Source organism: Antechinus flavipes, chromosome 3 (assembly GCF_016432865.1).
Source record: "Antechinus flavipes isolate AdamAnt ecotype Samford, QLD, Australia chromosome 3, AdamAnt_v2, whole genome shotgun sequence".
In the NCBI taxonomy this organism is placed as follows: Eukaryota; Metazoa; Chordata; class Mammalia; order Dasyuromorphia; family Dasyuridae; genus Antechinus; species Antechinus flavipes.
Genome location: NC_067400.1, coordinates 435,151,221 through 435,172,693, shown reverse-complemented (window position 1 = coordinate 435,172,693; position 21,473 = coordinate 435,151,221). Strand labels below are relative to the sequence as shown.

The 21,473-nt window shown below is 33.3% G+C and overlaps 1 protein-coding gene across 3 annotated transcripts in view; it reads right to left on the bottom strand.

Moving 5' to 3' along the window:
* WDSUB1 (WD repeat, sterile alpha motif and U-box domain containing 1) overlaps positions 1-21,473 on the bottom strand; it is a 66,076-nt gene that overhangs the window by 30,495 nt on the left and 14,108 nt on the right. For all 3 annotated transcript variants that reach the window (XM_051986330.1, XM_051986329.1, XM_051986331.1), the window contains exons 5-8: positions 18,172-18,264; positions 7,616-7,709; positions 5,666-5,699; positions 27-67 (exon numbers count right to left, since the gene is read on the bottom strand). In XM_051986330.1, the coding sequence (XP_051842290.1) occupies positions 27-67; positions 5,666-5,699; positions 7,616-7,709; positions 18,172-18,264 (262 nt within the window). The remainder of the gene's footprint in view (positions 1-26; positions 68-5,665; positions 5,700-7,615; positions 7,710-18,171; positions 18,265-21,473) is intronic.

Here is a 21,473-nt window from a genome sequence, read left to right as displayed (position 1 = left end):
TATAAAAAGTGATATCAAGGTCATACCTGGTATGTTGAGTCAAAGTGTGAAGTATACTCCCAGTATTCTGAAAAATGGGTAAGGGTGGGGAGGGAGGGAGGAAGAGAGAGAGTCTTTTGTTTGTATAAGCAAGAAGAAATTGGTTATTTTTTTTTCTGAATTTAAGTTAAATGCACATATATTGCATCTGTGTTCTATATGCCTGTCATTAATTAGTGATAATTAAGGAAAAAAAATGATAGGCCCCAATAATAAAATTTGTCAACTGTCTGTATATTCTTTCAAAACCAACATTTCTAAGGCATCTAGCTGGCAAAGTGGCTAGAGCAATGGATGTGGAGTCAGGAACCCCTAAGTTAAAATCTGGCTACTTAATAGCTGTGTGACCCTGGGAAAGTCACTTAACCTCTATTTGCCTCAGTTTCTTCATTTATAAAATGAGGATAATAATATCACCTAATACTTTGGGTAGTTGTATGGATTAAATGAGATAATAATTGCAAAGCACTTAAAACAATGCCTGGTACATAGTAAACCCTATTTAATGTTACCTAATCTCATCAGTATCTTCATCATCTTTATCATTTCTGTTTACTGACTATCATGACTACAGAAACTTTTGTTTTATGGCTCCTTATTGCCTTAATTTTAGTGATTTGCACCTTCATTTGAGGTGACATTCACAGCAATGTCAACATGAGTTTAAGGTTATAAGCTAATGTGATAATATAGACCAGATTTAAACTCATTTCTCTCCTGATCCCAAGTACAGCACTCACGAAGCATTTAGGAGAATATAAAACAAGGAAAGACAACTGAAAATGTATTCAATAAGTGGTCACATAAGAATGATAAATTTCATGATTCGAAAAGTCTGGTAATTAAAGTTAAGAACAAAGATGGTGGTGGTGGTGGTGGTGGTATATGCTGGGCCAGAATTAGGAGGAATGTTAAAGGACAGAATCAATACTTCTAATGGATGAGACAATGATAAAAAATGGCACTATTAACTTCCTATTTTGATTCTATTTTTTTTATGCCAAGGAGAATGACTTTCAGAGTAAGAAAAAAGGTAATAAAACTAATCACCAAGGACCTGAAACGCATAAGTGAAAAGATGGCAAGAGAACAACTAGTTGGATCACTGATCTCTGACTAGTACTTGTATTAGACAAATCCCAACTTCTCTGAGCCTCAGTTTCCTCATCTGTAAAGTGTGGATAATAATATACAATTTCCTTCCCACTGGATTACTGTAAGAACATTTTGTAAACCTTAAAATGCTATATAAATTTAAGTTACTATCATTACTATAGTCTCAGATAAGTATCAAATATGTGGGTTACAACAATTCTGAGTGTGGCCCAAAACAGATTAAAATGTAATTGGGAAATATTTAACAAAATTAATAAAAAATATGATGAAATAGCTGTTCATATAAGGTTTTCTAAGTCAACATATATCTATTGGGACTAATATATTTGGTTTAGTGGCTGTTGTTTCTATTTGGGTTTGATACTATTGGTCTAGGAGATAGGCAATAATTGCCTGAAAGATATTTGTAGTAAAAATGGAAAAGAGAAAAAGGAATAGAAAGATGTAATAGAGGCAGAATCATTAGAACTTACCAATTAAATAGATGAAAAATGAGAAATAGGGAAGAGTTAAGTTTGACTTTAAGGTTGTGAGCACAGAAAGGGAAATATGTTGACATCAAAAGAAATGGGTTTAGGAAAAAAAGAGGGTTTTCAGAGAAGAGTTGAATTTTTGGTATGCTGAATCTGAGATAATCTTGGCCAGGTAAGATACTCGATAAGCAACTGGAACTGCTAAACTGAAGCTGGGAGATGCGGTCATTCTGGGAATCAACTAAGATTTGTAATTGAAGAAGTAGAAATGAATGAGTTCCAGAATATCAAAGAAGAAAAAAACCTAAGAAAGTGGGCAAAGACAATTCCAGCAGATACAACCACATATAAGAGACAGGATAAATAGTTAATAAAGAGGAAGAGAAAATGTGGCCAGAGAAATAAATCAAAAACTATGAGAATGCAATATTATAAAAAAAATCAAGGGTAAATGGAATGTCATCAAGAAAAGCATAACCAACAGTGTTAAATGCTGAAGAAAGAACAAAGATGATGGTGTCTGAAAAAAGGTCATTAGACTTGATATTAAATACTTGCATTAATAGCTTTGGATATAAGTTTCAATATAGTCATGGTGAAGGAAGACAGATTAAAAGCAGCTATGTATTAATCAAGTCATTAATGAAGAGTGGCTACAGACTGCACAATACATATTCTTTTTAGAAGTTAAGCAGTAAAGGACAGGAAGAGAAAAATAGAATTGCTTGAAGGAGAAATCCAGGTCAATGGGAGTTTTTTTTTTTTTTTTAATTAACTTGGAAAACCTGAACATTGTCAATCTATAAATGAGGGGGAAAGGCAGTTCTAGAAAGCACCAGATCTAGAAGGTATGAGAGAAAGGAGCTAGTTTGCAATCAATGAAAAGACAAGAAATAGGTACAAGGGAAAAGGTATTCAGATTTACTTGGACAAAAAGAAAATAGTTTAATCATGAGAAATCTGAAGAAACGAAAAGAGAACAGGTGAGATCATAGCATGGTTTTTAAAAGTAAAAGGGAGGATGTGAGGGAGTTTGCATTGTGATTTCACCACTATTTTTGGAATGTTCTCAAATTCATTACTATCTCCATAAAGCTTTCAGTTTAAGCTCACTTTAGTACTTTTCCATTCTTATTTGAACCACAAATTTCACACCTAAGAACAGCCCTATTCAAAGATTAATTTTCTCTGTGATCAACATAATTTAAAGTTGATTGCAGTCCTTTTCTTATTGTAATACAAAATCTCTATCTTACTCCTTTTGTATCAGCTACTATGATGCACAGTGACATACAATAATAATATGTTCAATAAATATTTCCTGAATGAATCGATCTCATTGTTAAAAAAAAATACTAATGATTACAGGGAAAAATGAATGGAGGGAAAGCCTGATATGGTAGATAGAATTTAAATCCCATTTACTTAAGTGACAAGGCTGGACTTGACAATATTTCAGGGACTTTTCTGTTCTAAAACTATGATCTTGACATTTGTTTTCTTAAACCATCATTTTCATGAAGTCACTCTTTCTGATTCAAGGTATACAAAATCCTTTTGTCTTCCTGAATCAAGCCTCACACTTAAAATCCCTCAATATACTAGCCACATCTTTCCAATTTAATCTTGCTTCTTGTTATTAGCGAATAGGGAATGAAGGTCCAGTTATACTAGGTTATTGATCCATGAGTTTCAGTTAATTATATGATTATAATTCCCAAAGAAAATTAAGATTTGGGATGGTTATGTTATATCTAAGTATTAGCTTTAAAATTCAGCAAACATATAAACACAAAGAATAATAAGAGATAATTTCACATTTGTATGAAACAAAGTGATTTCTATTATTTGAAGGTACATGATCTCTTTATCACTATCTATGGGTTAGATCACCTCTATCTCAATGCTCTAAAATGTTTAAGTTACTCTTTAGATTGCAGCTCCTTAAATCTATGTTTTCCTATGGTACTTTGAGATATTTATCACAGAGTTATAGGCAGAAAAGATCTTAAGGATAATCTAGACCATCTATGTCCTATTTTACAATCTGAGTCCCTGAAAGGTAAAGTGATTTCCCAAGGTCACACAGTTATTAATAAGCAAAACTCATTACCCAGGTCTTCTGAATTATATAATCCAGTGTTCTATTCAGACTATTAATTTAAAAATCCTACATTAAAAATATTTAAAAGAATGACCCTAAACAATTATGTTGCATGTAAAGACAAGCGGCCAAGTGCCACCTCTGGAATCAGAAGGACCCAGCCCCAGACTGGGTTTTTGTTTTGTTTTTTTTTTTTATTAGGATGACCCTGGGAAAGTTACTTAACCCTGTTTACCTCAGTTCCCCATCTATAAAATGAACAGGAGAAGGAATAGTAAACCACTTCAGTGTCTTTGCCAACTCCAAATTGAGTCAGGGAGAGTTGGACATGATTGAAACAATTAAACAACAATAAAGGCAAGTTTTGTTTTGATGTTTTACCCTGATATAGAGGTTCTCAAAGGTTAGGTCAGTGAAATGCAAACTCTGTTGGGTTGTGCCACGCTAAAAAAGACTTTAAGTATGAGTCTAGAAATAGCTTATACAATCAAAACATATTTGAGCATCTGTTATGTGCTAAGAGACTGTGAAAATGTGGGGATACAAAGACAAAAGTGAAAATACCTACACCCTGGAGGACGTTACAATTCATCGAGGAGAAGCAACATGTACATACAGGTTATTATTATAATCATTCCTATTATTGTTATAAATATAGTCACAGAACAAATATAAGACAATTTTTAGGGTAAGGCACAAGCACTGAAAGGATCAAAAAAGGCTTCATACAAAAGAAAGCAGTTGAGCCAGGAAGGAAACAAGGGAGTCTAAAAGGTGAAGTTGAAAGAGGGAATATATCTTGTTATAAAGCAGCAATTTGGTCCACTTCAGCAAAAGGTTTTCTGTAATAAATATTAAGCACTATAGGATTTTATATTCTCTACATCTTTCAGTTGACTGTGAAATGGAAAAGATGTGATCAATTGATAACTACAGCTTGCAAATGTCTTCTTGCTCCCTATTAATACCCTCATTGAAGATGCTCTCAATTGATGCACTGGTGATTCTCAAAAGACAAAGCAAAGACAGAATAGGCACAAAGGTGTTTTCACTGGTGTTTTCTTTTTAGGTACTAAGATCTAAATTTTTTTCCCCTTGGCAACTCCTCATCACTAAGATAATAGCTCTGGCATAGTGACTTCTATGCATACCTCTTTCAAGAGAGCTGCTTTCTCGCCCCCCCCCCCCCCCCCCCCCCCGCTCCGTTCAGTTTAGTGTTGTGTCTTCCTTTGTGCTAAGTTAATCAGGGATAGTGATATTAAGGTGCAAGTGTTGTGGTGGCACCTGCCTCCATGGAGAAAACAAATTGTTCAAATCTCTTTTGCAAATCTTTTTCATTTTTTAAAAAATAGTTCTATCATTTCTTAACTGAGTGCCCTTTGAAAGATTTTACTTAATTAGATAGGATGAGTTTCTTTAGACTGGTTTTACCCTCTTCTGTGTCTATTCTCTTTATGAGACTATATTGCTCATAATCATCAACAATCCTTCTTCATGAAATTTTACAAATGACTATATTCTAACCTGGTATTGCCTTTGGCAACAACCTCTCTCTGGTTAGCAAGCCAGATATTTGCTGACTATGGTGTTTACTGTACTCTTTGGTATTCTTGGGGTAATTAATTAACACTAGTTAAACTTATGGCAACTAATTTGCAATGCTTAAATGCTGAGCAGAGGAATTTCACAGCAACTCATGAAGATGGTCTACTAAGTCTGGTAAAGGCTTTGATCTATGCCAATAAAAGAAATATTCAAATTGGTGAAATTACAGATTTTGTAAAGTTTGAAGCAGTAAAGTACTTGAGAACATACACTAAGGCAGAAAAAGATAAATTTATCATCTTATTTATCTTTTAGATAAATCAAGTTGAATGGATAGTATTTTTAAAAATCAGACACATGAATCAGTATTAAATGATAAAATACTTACAGATTCATATATAATCACAGATTTATCCACAGATCTTTTAAAAAGGAGAAAAGAAAAAACTGTAAATATTTTCATAAATAGAGATAATTTTAAATTTACTTAAATTGTATTTTAAACATTACCAATTTAATAAAGAAAATAAAGAAGTTAAACAAATACATATCTTTTAAATAAAAAACATATAATATAAATAATAAAAATATATAATAGAATATAGGCAATAATACCAAATTCTTCTAATGGTATATACATGTTTATACATAATCAACTTTTTAAAAATAAAATTACTCAACAAAATGAAAAATAATCTTATTAAAAATTAATATGTGCCAACTACAAATTACAAAAGCTATAATCAGAATAGAAGACATTTATGATGCCAAAATGTTTTTCCAGCTCTTGAATAGTAACATCACAAAAAGAAGAAACATTGCAAAAACATTTATTGTTTGGTAGGCCACATGTGATTGTGAATAATTCTTTATTTTGATTTTGTTCCTCTTTCTACATATTTAATTCTAAATTTGGTCTTGTGTTCAAATGGACTACTCTTAATGGAATAAACAACCACAAATGGTAAAAAGTCTCTTATAAAAGAAATTTTATATATTAAAGGGAAGCATAAATACTGTAATTTTTTTCACTTTAAAAAAAGCATATCAAAATTTATACTATTCCTAGTACAGGTTCATAGTAGGTAAAACAAATTATCTAAAACAAAAACTGTTACCAACATGTCCTGTAGTAATAATGATGTTATTTTACCTACTTTACAATAGGTAAAGTAGCTCACAGGCTGAACAAATTATGATATGTGAATCTAATCGAATATAACTATGCCATAAGAAATGACAAAAGAGACAATTTCAGTTAAACATGAGAAGACTTGCAAGAATTATACAGAGTGAAATCAGGAGAACCCATAGAACAATTTATAAAAATAACAACACAAAGAAAAACTATGAAAAGAGATCTAAGAACTGACAAATGTAATGAACCCAATGATTTAAAAATGGTACTTATTTTCTAAGAGAGGTGATGAACTTTCAACTCCCAACTCTAACCCTAACTCCAAGGCAGGAGGCATTTAGGGTTTGGCTTATTTCTTTTGTTTGATTAGGTAGATTTGTTGCAAGAGTTTTGCTTTTCTTTCTCTCAAGTTTCTTATAGAGCAAAAGAAAAGAAGTGGATTAGGTCTAGAGTTAACAGAATTTTTTAAAAAAAAAGTAAGAAGGTTATTAAAAATTCAATGAATAGAAGATAAGTCAGTAAAAAACAGAAACAAATCAAGACAGCTTTGACAATAACTTGTTAAATTGTTGTATATGTGGAGAAAGGAGCAAATTGTTTATGGTGCAGATTTATAACTGTGCAGTCATGAAATTTTGCTGAGTCCCCTGCAAATTTATGTCTTATTAATCTTAACTAAGCTTTCTTCCCTGCAAGGTATTCCTTTTATACTTCCTTAAGTGATTCAGTATCCCAACTGCCCATTAACTTTTCCAAGTTTTTTTCATCCCTCTGCAAACCTCATGTAGCTTCTCCTCCTGCAACCTTCTCAACTGAGAACTTGCCTCATGTTTCATTGAAAAAAAACTGAAGCCCTTTCTAGAGAGCTCCTTCTTATATCACTTTCTCATCTCACATCATAGGAAAGACAGACAAGGAGAAATTACAGCACCATGATGGATAGGCTACCATTTCAATCTAAAGAAAACAAAACAAAACCAAAAATCCAATAAGTGAGAGTACCTCAGAGAACAAGGTTCATTAATTTCACATAGTACAAATTTTAAATGTGAGTCTATTTCATTATACAAGTAATAATTTCTTTATGTTAAGTTATTTCCTAAGAGGACAGTCTTTGAACTTGAAAACTGAATTAATTTTATTATACTGCCACTCTTCCCTAACTCAAAATATAATTAAATCACAAATTAAAGAACTTACCCTGAAACTAACATCTGACCATCATAAGAAAAAGCACAAGACAGAACTGGAGCAGAGTGTCCACTCAGTGTACATTTATACTTCAATTCAAAACCTGCAATTAAGATAATAAGAAAAACAGTAAAATATTGAGAGCAAAAAACTTTAAAAGATTCTTATTAGCTTTTATTTAGCACAAATCTCATTGATTAACTACACACATATCCATTTGCCTTAAATACATAAAATAAAGCTATATGTGAATATTCTACATTATAATTTTATAAAGGGGGAAAAAGTACACATTTTTACTAATTTTCCTGAATTACAACTAAGTAGCCACACAACAATTTGAATTGATTTCTCTAACACACAATTGCCCCATTTCAATAAATTTTCTGTCTTATTAATATATTTAAATCTTAAGTGAGATAATGAAAAACAGGTCACAAATTATATGAAAAAGTAAATCAATGTTCAGAAAACTGTTTCTAAATGTTTTTCTTCTTTTTTAAGTTGAAATTTCACTTTGCAATATAAAGTTTTATTTGCAACTGACTCAAAGACAAAATAATCTTGAACAGAAATAAGTATTTAAAACTATTCATAAATTGGTATTACTCAATAATCTTTTATTATTTCATTATTAAAAGATTTAGATTTAGCCTGTTTTTATCAATGAAGATTATAATTTGTCCATGACTGTGTCACAAGTTAGCCTAATTCATATACATATTCATAGCAATGCATTTTATGAAAGTAGCAAAAAACAAGAAACAAACTGGTTGCCCATGAAGAGAAATATAAGTGATCCTTAAGAGCAATTTGGAATTATCCACAAAACTGTGACTAAACTACTGATATCCAGGTATAAGCACTATCAGATCAAAGAAAGAGGAAAAGGGCCTATACGTACAAACATATTTACCAAGGCTCTTTTTGTAGTGTGGAAGAAATGAAAACCAAAGGGATGCTCATCTACTGGATAATGAATGAACAAGACACAGTATATAAATATGATAGAATGTGTTGTAAGAAATGAAGGTGATGGTTTCAGAGAAACTTGGGAACACTATTATGAAATAATGATGCAAAGCAAAGTGAGTAGAACATGGAGAACAATTTATACAATAACAATAATATTGTAAAGATGAACAACTCTGAAAGATAAATGAATTCTGGAATTCTCTATAAACAATGAGCAATCGCAATTCCAGAGGATTCATAATGAAGTATGCTTCCTATCTCTGGTGTTTTTTGAGCTTACTCAGCTAGTGTTTTGAGATGGAGGAAAAAGTGGAATGAGAGGAAGACAATGTAAACCTTAAATTATAATCAAATTGAATTTAAATAAAAAAACTTAAAAAGAAAAGAAAAATGCTGAATAAATTATAGTATATGAATATAATAGATGTAACTAAAAATTGTAAATTAAGAAATGTTGACCATGTATATATGAATGTAATGGAATATTATTGTTCTATAAAAAACAATTAGCAGAATAATTTTAGAAAGGCCTGGAGAGACTTGAATGAACTGATGCAAAATGAAATGAGTAGAACCAAGAGAACACTGTACACAGCAACAAGGTTATGCAAAATGATCAATTCTGATCATTCTGAAGTGGCTCTTTTCAGCAATGAGGTGATTCAGGCCAATTCAACAGTTATGATGGAAAGAACCATCTGCATCCAGAGAGAGAAGTCTGTGGGGACGGAATGTGGATTACAATATAGTACTTCCACCTTTTTTGTTGTTATTTGCTTGCTTTTTTTTCCTTTTTTTCCCTTTTTAGTTTGATTTTTCTTGTGCAGCATGATAAATATGGAAAAATGTTTAGAACTGTACATCAAATAAAACTAATGCAAACAAGATTAGAAGGGAAGTAACAAACTGGGAAAACATCTTCACAGTTAAAGGTTCTGATAAAGGCCTCATTTCCAAAATATACAGAGAACTGACTCAAATTTATAAGAAATCAAGCCATTCTCCAATTGATAAATGGTCAAAGGATATGAATAGACAATTTTCAGAGGATGAAATTGAAACTATTACCACTCATATGAAAGAGTGTTCCAAATCATTATTGATCAGAGAAATGCAAATTAAGACAACTCTGAGATACCACTACACACCTGTCAGATTGGCTAAGATGACAGGAAAAAATAATGATGAATGTTGGAGGGGATGCGGGAAAACTGGGACACTAATGCATTGTTGGTGGAGTTGTGAACGAATCCAACCATTCTGGAGAGCAATATGGAATTATGCCCAAAAAGTTATCAAATTGTGCATACCCTTTGATCCAGCAGTGTTTCTATTGGGCTTATATCCCAAAGAAATACTAAAGAAGGGAAAGGGACCTGTATGTGCCAAAATGTTTGTAGCAGCCCTGTTTGTAGTGGCTAGAAACTGGAAAATGAATGGATGCCCATCAATTGGAGAATGGTTGGATAAATTGTGGTATATGAATGTTATGGAATATTATTGCTCTATAAGAAATGACCAGCAGGATGAATACAGAGAGGACTGGCAAGACTTACATGAACTGATGCTAAGTGAAATGAGCAGAACCAGGAGATCATTATACACTTCGACAACAATATTGTATGAGGACATATTTTGATGGAAGTGGATTTCTTTGACAAAGAGAACTAACTGAGTTTCAATTGATAAATGACGGACAGAAGCAGCTACACCCAAAGAAAGAACACTGGGAAACGAATGTGAACTATCTGCATTTTTGTTTTTCTTCCCGGGTTATTTTTACCTTCTGAATCCAATTCTCCCTGTGCAACAAGAGAACTGTTCGGTTCTGCAAACATATATTGTATCTAGGATATACTGCAGCATATCCAACATATAAAGGACTGCTTGCCATCTAGGGGAGGGGGTGGAGGGAGGGAGGGGAAAAATTGGAACAGAAACGAGTACAAGGGATAATGTTGTAAAAAAATTACCCTGGCATGGATTCTGTCAATATAAAGTAATTATTAAATAAAAATTTAAAAAAAAAAAGAAGAAGAACTATACATGTTTAATCTATATTGGATTACTTGCTATTTAGGGAAGGGAGTCAAGGAAAGGAAGGGAGAAAAATTTGGAACATAAGATTTTACAAGGGTGAATGTTGAAAACTATTTGAATGTTAATTTTAAAAGTAAAAAGCTATTATAAAAAATTTTTTAAAGAAAAAAAGAAATGATGATCATGAGAAATTCAGAGAAATATGGGAAAATTTGTATGAATGTATGCTATGTGAAATAAATAGGAATATACAGAACAATTACAGAAGTATAAACAAATAAATGTTAACAACTAAGAGAAGCCAATCCTGGCTCTGAAAATGAAATGTTGAAAACACTTTTCTCTTCTCTGATCAGAGGTAGGGAACTACATATTTATAATGTTGCAATATCAATGGGGCCATTATTTTAAGTTGTTTTTACTTAATTGTTTCTCTCATAATTATTTTTTCTATGTTCAGAGGAGGCAGAGGAAGCTATATCAAGAAATGAATGGACTGAAGGAAAAAAACCCACTCCAAAAGCATCAATAAAATTTTAAAGACAATTAAAAAGGAAAAAAAGAAAAATGCCAAACATCTTATTTCAAATATTTCCTATTTTTAAAGAAAATTGAAAAAAATTCATAAATAAAATAATCACAACTTTATTCTATAAATATTATTTTATGAAAAATTTATTTAAATTGGGAATAAAAACTTAATTTCAATTTACTGCTGAGTTGATTTTTAACATACACTGGTGTGGTATATCAGCTATCTCTATTGTCAACAGCTACTGTGAATCAACTGAAGAAAACCGGGCTTCATCCTTACCTTGACTTTCAAAGATTCCACTACTCCCTTTTATCCCAGCCCACTGCCCCTCAACTAATTACACTCTCCTCCTTTGCCTAAGTTGATAATTTTGGTAAACCAACTCAACTCTATCTTATATTTTAGTCTTGAATTTCTTACCCTCTTACTCTATTTTTCCTTGCCAAGTTTCAGACTTGATCAAGTTTCAGACTTAAACTAAGTTTCAGCCTTGAATTACTTAGTTGCCTTCATTTCTACTTAGTTGCCTTCATTTCTACACGAGTTGCTGAATAAAGCTAAAGAAACTTATATAATTGTGCTGAATAAGTCCACTTGAAAATTATGTTATATAAATTCTACTGGATCTTACTGGTTCCTTCCTAATTAATTCACTACTGCACTCACTACAGAAGCTTTTAATAACTTTTCCTCTCTCTTTAAATCCCTCATATCTCATCTTTCTAACATTCCTAGCTAAGAACCTTGCCTCATAGTTCATAGCAAAACTTCACATTTGCTGAAAGCATCTTCTTGTTCTGGCTTTTCATCTAACACCACTCAGACGTTTTCTGCTACTACCTTATTCACTTGCTTCTTACATAAAGACATGTTCCCTTTTCTTGCCAAGGCAAATCCCTCTACAAGTACAAGTGATCCCATTTTAGCCCTTCTTCTCTACCAGTTAGTAGTACTCTTGATGACTTTAACTCTCACTTATTTTCAATCTCTGTTTATGGATTGCTTCTCATTGCCTACAAACATGCCCAATGACTTTCCAATCTTCAAATAACCCACTTGCCACACCTATCCCCATTAGCTATTATTCCATATGTCTCCTCCCTTTTGTGGCTAAACACCTTGAGAAGGCTACCTACAGCCCCTACTTACACTGCCTTTTCCCTTCTTTCTCATCTTAATTCCCTACAGGGTAGCTTCTGTTTTTACCATTCAATTCAAAGTGTTCTCTCCAAAGTGAGGATGGTCTCTTAATTGCCAGAGGTAATGGCCTTTTCTGAATTCTTGCCCTTCCAGACCTCTCCCCAACTTCTGCCCCATGGGTCATTTTCTCCTCTAGGGCTTCATGTAACTGCTCTCTCCTGGTGCTCCCCTTGCCTGGCTGCTCCTTCTCTGTTTCCTTCAGGTTGTGTCACCCACTGTGGAAGTCCTCCAAGGATCTGTGCTGGGCCTTCTATTCTTCTCCCTCTTAACTATTTCACTTGGGAATCTCACCAGGAGCTGTTATCTTCTCTAGGATAATGATTCTCAGGTCTAGTTATCCAATCCTAACATTTCTCTTCTGACTTTGGAATTCTTGGAATTCCATCTAAAATACAACCTTATATAAGATGCTTTTTGCAATCCTCCAACACTTACACCTCCTTTGATGGATTACCTTCAGGTTATCCTGTAGAGATCTTGGTTGTGCATATTTGTTTTGATACTGTCTCTCTCATTAGAATGAACAATTCAACAGCAGGGATGGTCTTTTATGTCTTTTTGTGTGCCCAGCACTTAGCATAGCACATAGTAGATGCTTAATAAATACTTGTTAACCAAAATGCTAAGACCAGAAGACTCCCAATCATTAAATATAAAATTACATATATTACCTATCTTTATGTAGCTAAAACCAATTTATAATGAACAGTCCTTTTTTTTCCATTAAAATCTATGAATATCATCCAGAAGAACAAAGATCTAGAAGTAGAACAGACTTCAGAAGCTATCTGGTCCAAATCCCACAGATAAATAAACTAAGACTCATAAGGGTTAAATGATTTTCAAAAAGCCACACAGTTAGTCAAAGACACCATTTGCAGTGTCTGCTACTGTTTGTCACTCTGTTCTTTACCCTTCAAATTAAACCTTAGTAAGTTTATTACTGAAATTTGTCATACTGGTTTACTGCTACTTCACCTTTCTGGCAGTCCACAGTTACATCAAAAGATTTTAAGTACTCTGATTTCAATCATAATCAATTTTTCTACCTTTCCTCTTTGTGATTTATTCCCTTTGGAGTATTCTGGTATGTTCTATTCTCTGCTTACAGTGACCTTGCTCTGCTACTTACTCTGCGACTTTGAGGAAGTCACCTCACTTTTTTGGTCTTAGTTTGGAGGTTTTACAAATATATAATTGTCTCACTCCTGGAGTGAGAATCAACAAGAAATAGGGATCAATTAAATATGGAGAGGATAAAATTGAGACTGTATCCAAGTCTGCAAACTTGGTTTAATGGAAAAATAGTGATGACGCATAGGAACAGGAAGTTTTCAAAAGAAATGAAAATTAACAACCATATAAAGGAATGTTCTAAATCACTCATAATATGAGAAATGCATATTAAAAACCCAAGATTTTATATAATATCCAGTAAGACAATAAATGATAAAATTCACAATTGTTGAGAGAGCTTTGGGAGGAGAGGCATATTAATGCACTGTTGGCAAAACTATAAACTGGTCTGATTCCTAGAAAACAATTTGGAACTATACATAAGAAGGCAACAAACTATTTGTACCCTTTGATCCAGCAATTCCAGTGTCAGGCATGTGGGTCCAAAAGGTCAAGATAAAAGGGACGCAGACATATGTCCAAAAATATTTAGAGCAGGACTTTTTGTGACACCAAATAACTGAAAATAGACTGGGGAATGACCAGATAAATTGTGATATATGAATATAATGTAATGTTATTCATCAGAAGACTAAAATGAAAAATTCAGAGAAACATTTTTATGAACTGATACATAATGTGAAAGAGCACAACCAGAAGAAAATTTATGCTATGCAAAGACCACCATAATACACAAAAATAAAACATAACTTTGAAAGACTTCAGAACTCCAAATTTCAGAAAACTAACCAAAGATTTTCATTATCAATTAGAAAATCATGAACAAAAGAGGCTACACAAATGGTCTGTATATGTACAGCAATATGTAAATTGAAATCACACATTAAGGGCAGGGTTTGATGAAAGGAATACTGTGAGTTAAGTACTAAATTCACTACAAAAGGAAGAATCTCCAGGGGTTAGAAGAAAACAGTCACAAGGATATGGTTAGAATGATATATCTGGATGAAATGAATCTCAAAACAGGTGAATTAGAACTTGCTTGTTGAATGATGATGGTAGGTTGAGAATAGAGTAAGGAGCATGAAATATACCTTTTCTTCTTCCTGTCCAAAGTGCTGGGGATGGGAAGGGTGAAGAAGGGTAGGAGTGACGGTATATCCCTGTAGAGGGCCAGAACTCTGGAGAAGTATACTTTAAACAAGATATTGACTCAGTGGAATTAATAAGTTGATAAGTTCTTTAGTTCACATATATACTTAGTCCTTAGTATGGTGATATAATGGTTCTCTAATTCACGCATAATCAGTATGTTGTAAAGATGTAATTGTAATAGGGTGTTTAAGGGCTGAGAAAGAATATCCCTTTTTCAGTCTATCTTTGACCAGGTTGTCCTGCCTTCATCACTTTTCCACTAAAATCCAGGACTCAGGCTGATCCCAAAGTCCTCCAGAAAGCAAGCCCAAACATTACATATCCCATACTGGAAAGCATAGCAAAGGATACAATATTCTCTGGGAGAAGTTAGGTTTTATGTATTGCAAGAAGATGGAAAGAACATGAGAAGAACAAGTATAGCCCTAGTTGTCAATCATTCAAAAAACGTAAAAGTTTCTACTATGTGCCAGGTACTATGCTAAGTACTGAGGATATAAATTAAGGTAAATGACAGTTTTGTCTTAAGAGCAGGGCTTCTTAAACTTTTCCCATATGTGACTTTCTTTTTGCCCAAGAAATTTTTACATTATCCTAGGCATATAGGCATATAAAATTAAAAAAAATTACTGATAATAAATCATAAAGAAATTTATTTCAAAATGATTTTTTGGTGTACATTTAATTTTACCATTTATTAAAGATGAAAGCAAATTTGCATACTAATGAGATGGATGTGCTTGTTTATTTTTACATAAAGAATAAAATCTTGGCATAATATTTGTTATTGCAGAATGCTGAGCATTCAGAAACCTTTTAGTGTTGCCAAATTTTTCCCAACCCCCACATTCAGTAAAATGACCCCACCTAGGATCATGATCCACAATTTAAGAAGATTTGCTCTAGAAGGAGCTCATGTGGAGAAGAAAACATGCAAAGAAGTATGTACAAATAAGGTAAAGACAAGATAAATCAGAAATAATCAACAAAGAGAAGTCACTAGAATTAAGAGGGATTAGGAAAGGCTTCTTGTAAAAAGTGGGATTTAGCTGAGATGCAAAGGTAGCCAGATTAAACAAGTGGAGATGAGGAGGGAAAATGTTTCTGGAGGTGAAAGAGAGACAATGAAAATGCTTGAAGTTGGGAGACAGAGTATATTGTTCAAGGAACAACAAGGAGGTAGGTGTCACTGGGTCAAGAATATGTGAGGTAGAAGTGAGGAAATGTTATAAAAGATTTTGTGAATTTTATATTTGATCCTTGAGGTGGCAGGCAGTCATTGGAGTTTATTGAGTGATGGGGGAGAAGTAAGAAGGGGAGACTTAGATCTGTGCTTTAGGAAGATCACTTTAATAAATGAGTGAAGGATGGAATGGAGTGGGGAGAAACTTGCATCAGGCAGAAAACCAGTAGATGATTGCAACAGTCTAAGTGTGAAGTGATGATGGCCTTTACCAGGGTGCTATAGGCAGTGGAAGAAGTAAGGAGGAAGTATAATGATGAGTGATTTTGCAAAGGAAAAAAATCAAGACTTAGGCAACAGACTGAATATCAGAATTAAGAGTGAGAGCTGAAGGATGATACCTATCCTTGTGAGCCTGGAAGAATAGTGGTGCCCTCTATAATAAGGAAGTTAGGAAGAGAATATGGCTCGTGGTAAGAGTGGGGAGGGAAGATAATGAGTTCAGTTTTGGACATAATGAGCTTAAGAGTTTGAGATTGCTAGGGACAGCTAGAGATATGAATGTGGAAGTTTTAAGTCTAGAGATGTGAACAGAAAGGTTAGGGCCCAAAAAGAACCAAGGAGTAGAACTGGAGATCATAATGTGGATGAAGAACAGGGATTGTGGTTGCAAGGCAGAGAAGGGTAGAATGACAATAGACTGTGATCGCAAAAGGGAATTTCAGAGTTCATGAAATGGTGCATTTGTGAGTGACGGCAAGATGAACAGCTTTGGGTGTGATTGAGAAGTAGGCCACATGAAGAGTAAGATGAGGAACTGTGAGATTAGGGTATTTGAGGGAACATTACTATGTATGTTGAAATTTCTGACTATGATGGCAGGGACTGAAAAAAACAAAGTCTGTAAAGCAGACACCAAATTTACAAAGGAAGAAAGGGGAGTCTCCTAGAGATCTACACGCAACAGCTACCAGGATTTTGACTGGGTAATAGATGTAAATTGTAAGGACTCAAAAGGAAGGGTGGTGATTAGTGGGGAACTTGGAGGTGGCAATAGTGTTATGGGTGAGGGAAAAGGGTTAAGTAAGGAATATTTCAATATCCCCACCTCAACTAGTGAGTGGGAAGGAAAGAGCCAGTGCTAAAAAGAGTAGCTAATATCTAGCTCCTCCGAAGCCAGAAGATGAAAGGAATAAGAAAGGAAAAGATTTAAGATGTAAATTTACTGTTTATGGAACAGGTAGTATGGAGCAAATAGTTGAAGGCATGAATATCTTTGAAGCAAAACACTGAAAGATGTGTAGAGAGTGAGTTGAGGTGTATGGAAATAAGAGATTAGGCAATTGGGAATAAAGAATGAAGTATGAATGATGAATGCTGGGATTCAGAATCACCAAGATGGGAAGGATATGACCAAGAAGGAGTTTGTTAATCACTCAAGAGTAAGTTCGTTGTCCATAGTGATTTGGCCTTAGGCTGGAGTTCTCCTGGGGTCTTAAACTGTTTAGTAGAAAGGAACAATGAAAAGGTAGGATAGAGCGGGACAGGTATGCAAAAAACTGAGGATAACATGGATGAGTATAGGCCCTAGTAAAACCCTTGATTACCACATACTTGGACTTTTATAGTAGCTTCAGTAAGTTTTCCTGCCTCCAATCTCTGCCTTCTCTGAATTAGCTTTATATACTGTTTTCTTGCCACTTTGCTATGACTATTAGAATGTAGTCTTTCCATTATTTATCTGTTGAATTTCTATTTATCCTTTAAAGCCCAATATAAAGCTAAATGAAGCTTTCAAACAACAAATATTTATTAAGTATTCACAATATGCTTGGCATTGTGCTAAATGCTAGAGACACAAAGACAAGAAAGGGAAAAAAAGAGTCCCTGCCCTTGAGAACCTTATATCATATCTGGAAAGATAACATATACATATAGGAGTATATAGAAAATAAACATACATATGAGGATATGAGAAATAATACACAAATAAAAGATAACAGGGGAAGACACATCAGATCTCTGATACTCTCGGGAAAAAGCTTTCCCTTTAAAAACTCACTTATTTGTTTTGTAGCTTTCTAGTGAAATTATCATTTCATATGTATTCTAATTATCTGTGGTTTATCTTATCCCCTGATTACATTGTAATTTTCATAAAAGCAAGAACAACATTTTATCTAATTTTTTTGCCTCACTCAAGATTTACCATACTCTCTTTGGTGTGAATGATCTTATTTTGATAACAAACATTAAGTAAAAACAATTTTAGGGTTAATTTTAGGCATTCTGACTAGTTTTTTGAAAAACATCTGCATATGACTCTAGATGTATACATACCTAAGAAATCTGTAAGTGAAGTAACCCAGAGTTTTATCTGGCAATCTTGACCACATGATGCCATTCGGAAAAACTGGGGGCCATGTTCACCATCTGGTAAAATTAAATATTTTAAATGCATCAAAATTAATGAAGCAGATTAAAATCAAGAAAACAGATTTTTTTATATTGATATTTGATAATATCTCTATTAAAGCATTTCTTTTAAGTAATATTCATTTACCTTGTTTTCTAATATCAGTAAAAGATGATTTATGAAGTATATTATTGTTATCTTTTTGTAGACCCTAAAAATGACCAATCACATTCTTGCAATGGTATAATTTCAAGTCTTGCCTATAAGTGATAGAATATTTGTGTATTTGCCCTTGTGTAGTAAGGAAAGAGAGACATTAAACAGCAAGAAAAAGAAAAGAGAAAAGATTGAACCTGGACAGGGAAGACTATTATATAGAAGATGGACTGAATAGAGAATGACAAAGATTTGTTATCATATTACCTTGTTAGGAACAGGTAAGAATGGGATCGATGGTGCAGGTAAAAGAGTTTTTTACTTTTAATAAGGAACAGAAATAAATCTCTTGTAACAAGTGAAACGACACTAAAAATTTTTAAGGACTAAGGAAATTGAAATACTTCCCATGTCTGTTGTCCTCAATCATCTTAATTAAGTAAAAGGACATAGGGATATATGGTTGTGGTGGATTGTTTAATTGTTTAAAAAGAGTGAATTTTGATACAATCACCATGGGGAATGATTTAGGGAATTGAAAAAGTGTTGGCTAAATGTGATTATGTACCATAAATTTGAAAAGGATAAGACTCATTTCAATTTCATTACTGTATCTCAAGGATGAGGATTTTAAAGTCAGAAATATAAGATGGTTAAGAGAGCAATAGATTTTAAGTTTGAAGCTAGTGAAGTATTAATGAGGAAGACTATGAAATCAATTTAGAGCCTGAAGATAATAGAACCAAGAATGGAAGAGAGAGTAGACAAGGAATAAGCCAGATATTTGATAAAATGAAGATCATCTTATTCTTTTAATTACTCCTTTTCATTTCATACTAAAAATAATTCCTTGTAAAAGGCATTTAAAAAATCTGTTTACAAAACCCTTGATTCATAAATAAAAATGACCTAAGCTATTTAAAAAAAATAATTTATATTTGATCAAGACTGTAACTATTGGGGCTATCTCAAATTTTTTTTCTACAAATTCCCAAATCTATTTACCTATCTCCCACTCTTGGATGTATAAACAAGCCTACTTTGTTAAGATAAACATAAAATTCTTTCATATTCTTCTTTCCAACTCTCTTATTTTTTTCTCTGTAACTATTGCTTTTTTCTTGTTGCCAAAAAAAGTGTCTTCTTTTTGTAAATTTGTCTCCATTTGTGAGAAATCAAGTTCTTACTTCTTTTTTTATCTCCTCCTCCTCTGACATGTACAGTCTCTACTTCCTTTTTTCCTCTTCCTCTTTTTCTCTTTTACTTCAAACAGTTATTATTCTTCCACTCCAAGAATCTTCGATTGAACCTGTTATCTCCTCCAGCTGCCAAATTTCTTAAATTCAATTACTCTTACCTTGAGTGTGATTTTGGGATTTGGGGATAATTACTCTCCCATAATACAACTACCACACAAAATCACCAAATCTAGTGGCCTATTTCTATTCCTGGGGAGCAGCTTTACTGCTGATTCCTTTCTTTAGTGTCCATGGCTCTACATTCTCCTACTTTTTGTTCATTTCTTTTCTTCAGTATGCAGTTAAATCTTAAATTTCTAGTCTTTTTTCCAAACTTTAGCCCCACTTATGTCCCAAAAAGATCTTAAAGGAGGGAAAGGGACCTGTATGTGTAAGAATGTTTGTGGCAACCCTCTTTGAAACTGAGTGGATGCCCATCAATTGGAGAATGGCCGAATAAATTGTGGTATATGATTGTTATAGAATATTATTGTTCTGTAAGAAATGACCAGCAGGATGATTTCCGAGAGGCTTGGGGAGACTTACATGAACTGATGCTGAGTGAAATGAGCAGGACCAGGAAATCATTATACACTTCAACAACAATAGTATATGATGATCAATTCTGATGGATCTGGCCATCTTCAACAATGCGATGAACCAAATCAGTTCCAATAGAGCAGTAATGAATTGAACCAGCTACACCCAATAAAAGAGAGTATGAACCACTACATAGAATTCCCAATCCCTCTATTTTTGTCCACCTGCATTTTTGATTTCCTTCACAGGCTAATTGTACACTATTTCAAAGTCCAATTTTTTTTGGTAGCAAAATAACTGTATGGACACATACACATATGTTGCATATGTTTTACATATTTAACATATATTGGTCTATCTGCCATCTGGGAGAGGGGGTGGAGAGAAGGAGGGGAAAAATTGGAACAAAAGGTTTTGCAATTGTCAATGCTGAAAAATTACCCATGCATATATTTTGTAAATAAAAAACTATTAAAAAACAAAACAAAACAAAAAAAACTTTAGCCCCAGAAAACACATTTATATACTTTCACTGTGTTAATTATCCATTGCATCTGTCACATTTTTCTCTTTCATTATCTAATCTCTTACTTGAACTGTTTCAAATAAGTCCTCTTTGCCAGTAAATGAGCCTTTTTTTGCATGAGTGTCTCACTATCATATCCCATATATCCTTAAAGATGGCAATAAGTTATAGATATATTATCTAAAGATATCCTGAACTTCAAAATATGAGCTATGTAGTATAGGTACTATTATTTTCACATTATAGATATAGAAACTCAGGCTTAGAAGTGTTAAGTGATTTATGGTTACATAGTTAGCCAGTATCAAAGGCATGTCAAAATCAGCGCTCATGCTTTTTCAATTTTAACACTATGCTAAATGGGCACATAGCAGTCATTGCATTAAAAAAATTCTTTGAAAATAAGTTATAAATTATGGCTTTAATTGTCCATCGCTACCATCAAGCTATGATCAGAGGGCCAAACTGCATACTAGTGAAACCATCACTTTCTTTATAACACAACCCTGCTTTAAAAACTCTAAAAGGCTTTTCAGGGCTTATAAGACAAAGTCCAAACTAATTCCCTCTAATTGGATTTCAAAGTTTTCTACTATCTGGCCTTAACTACCCATAATTCAATCTTTTATCTCCAAGAACCATAAACTTGAGAATTCTCACAAACCACAGCATACTAACCAAACCAATCTACTTTTTGTTCTCAAATATTCTATATACATTCTCACTTTCATGTTTTTGTTTTTTTTCATGTAGTTTTCCCTATCTG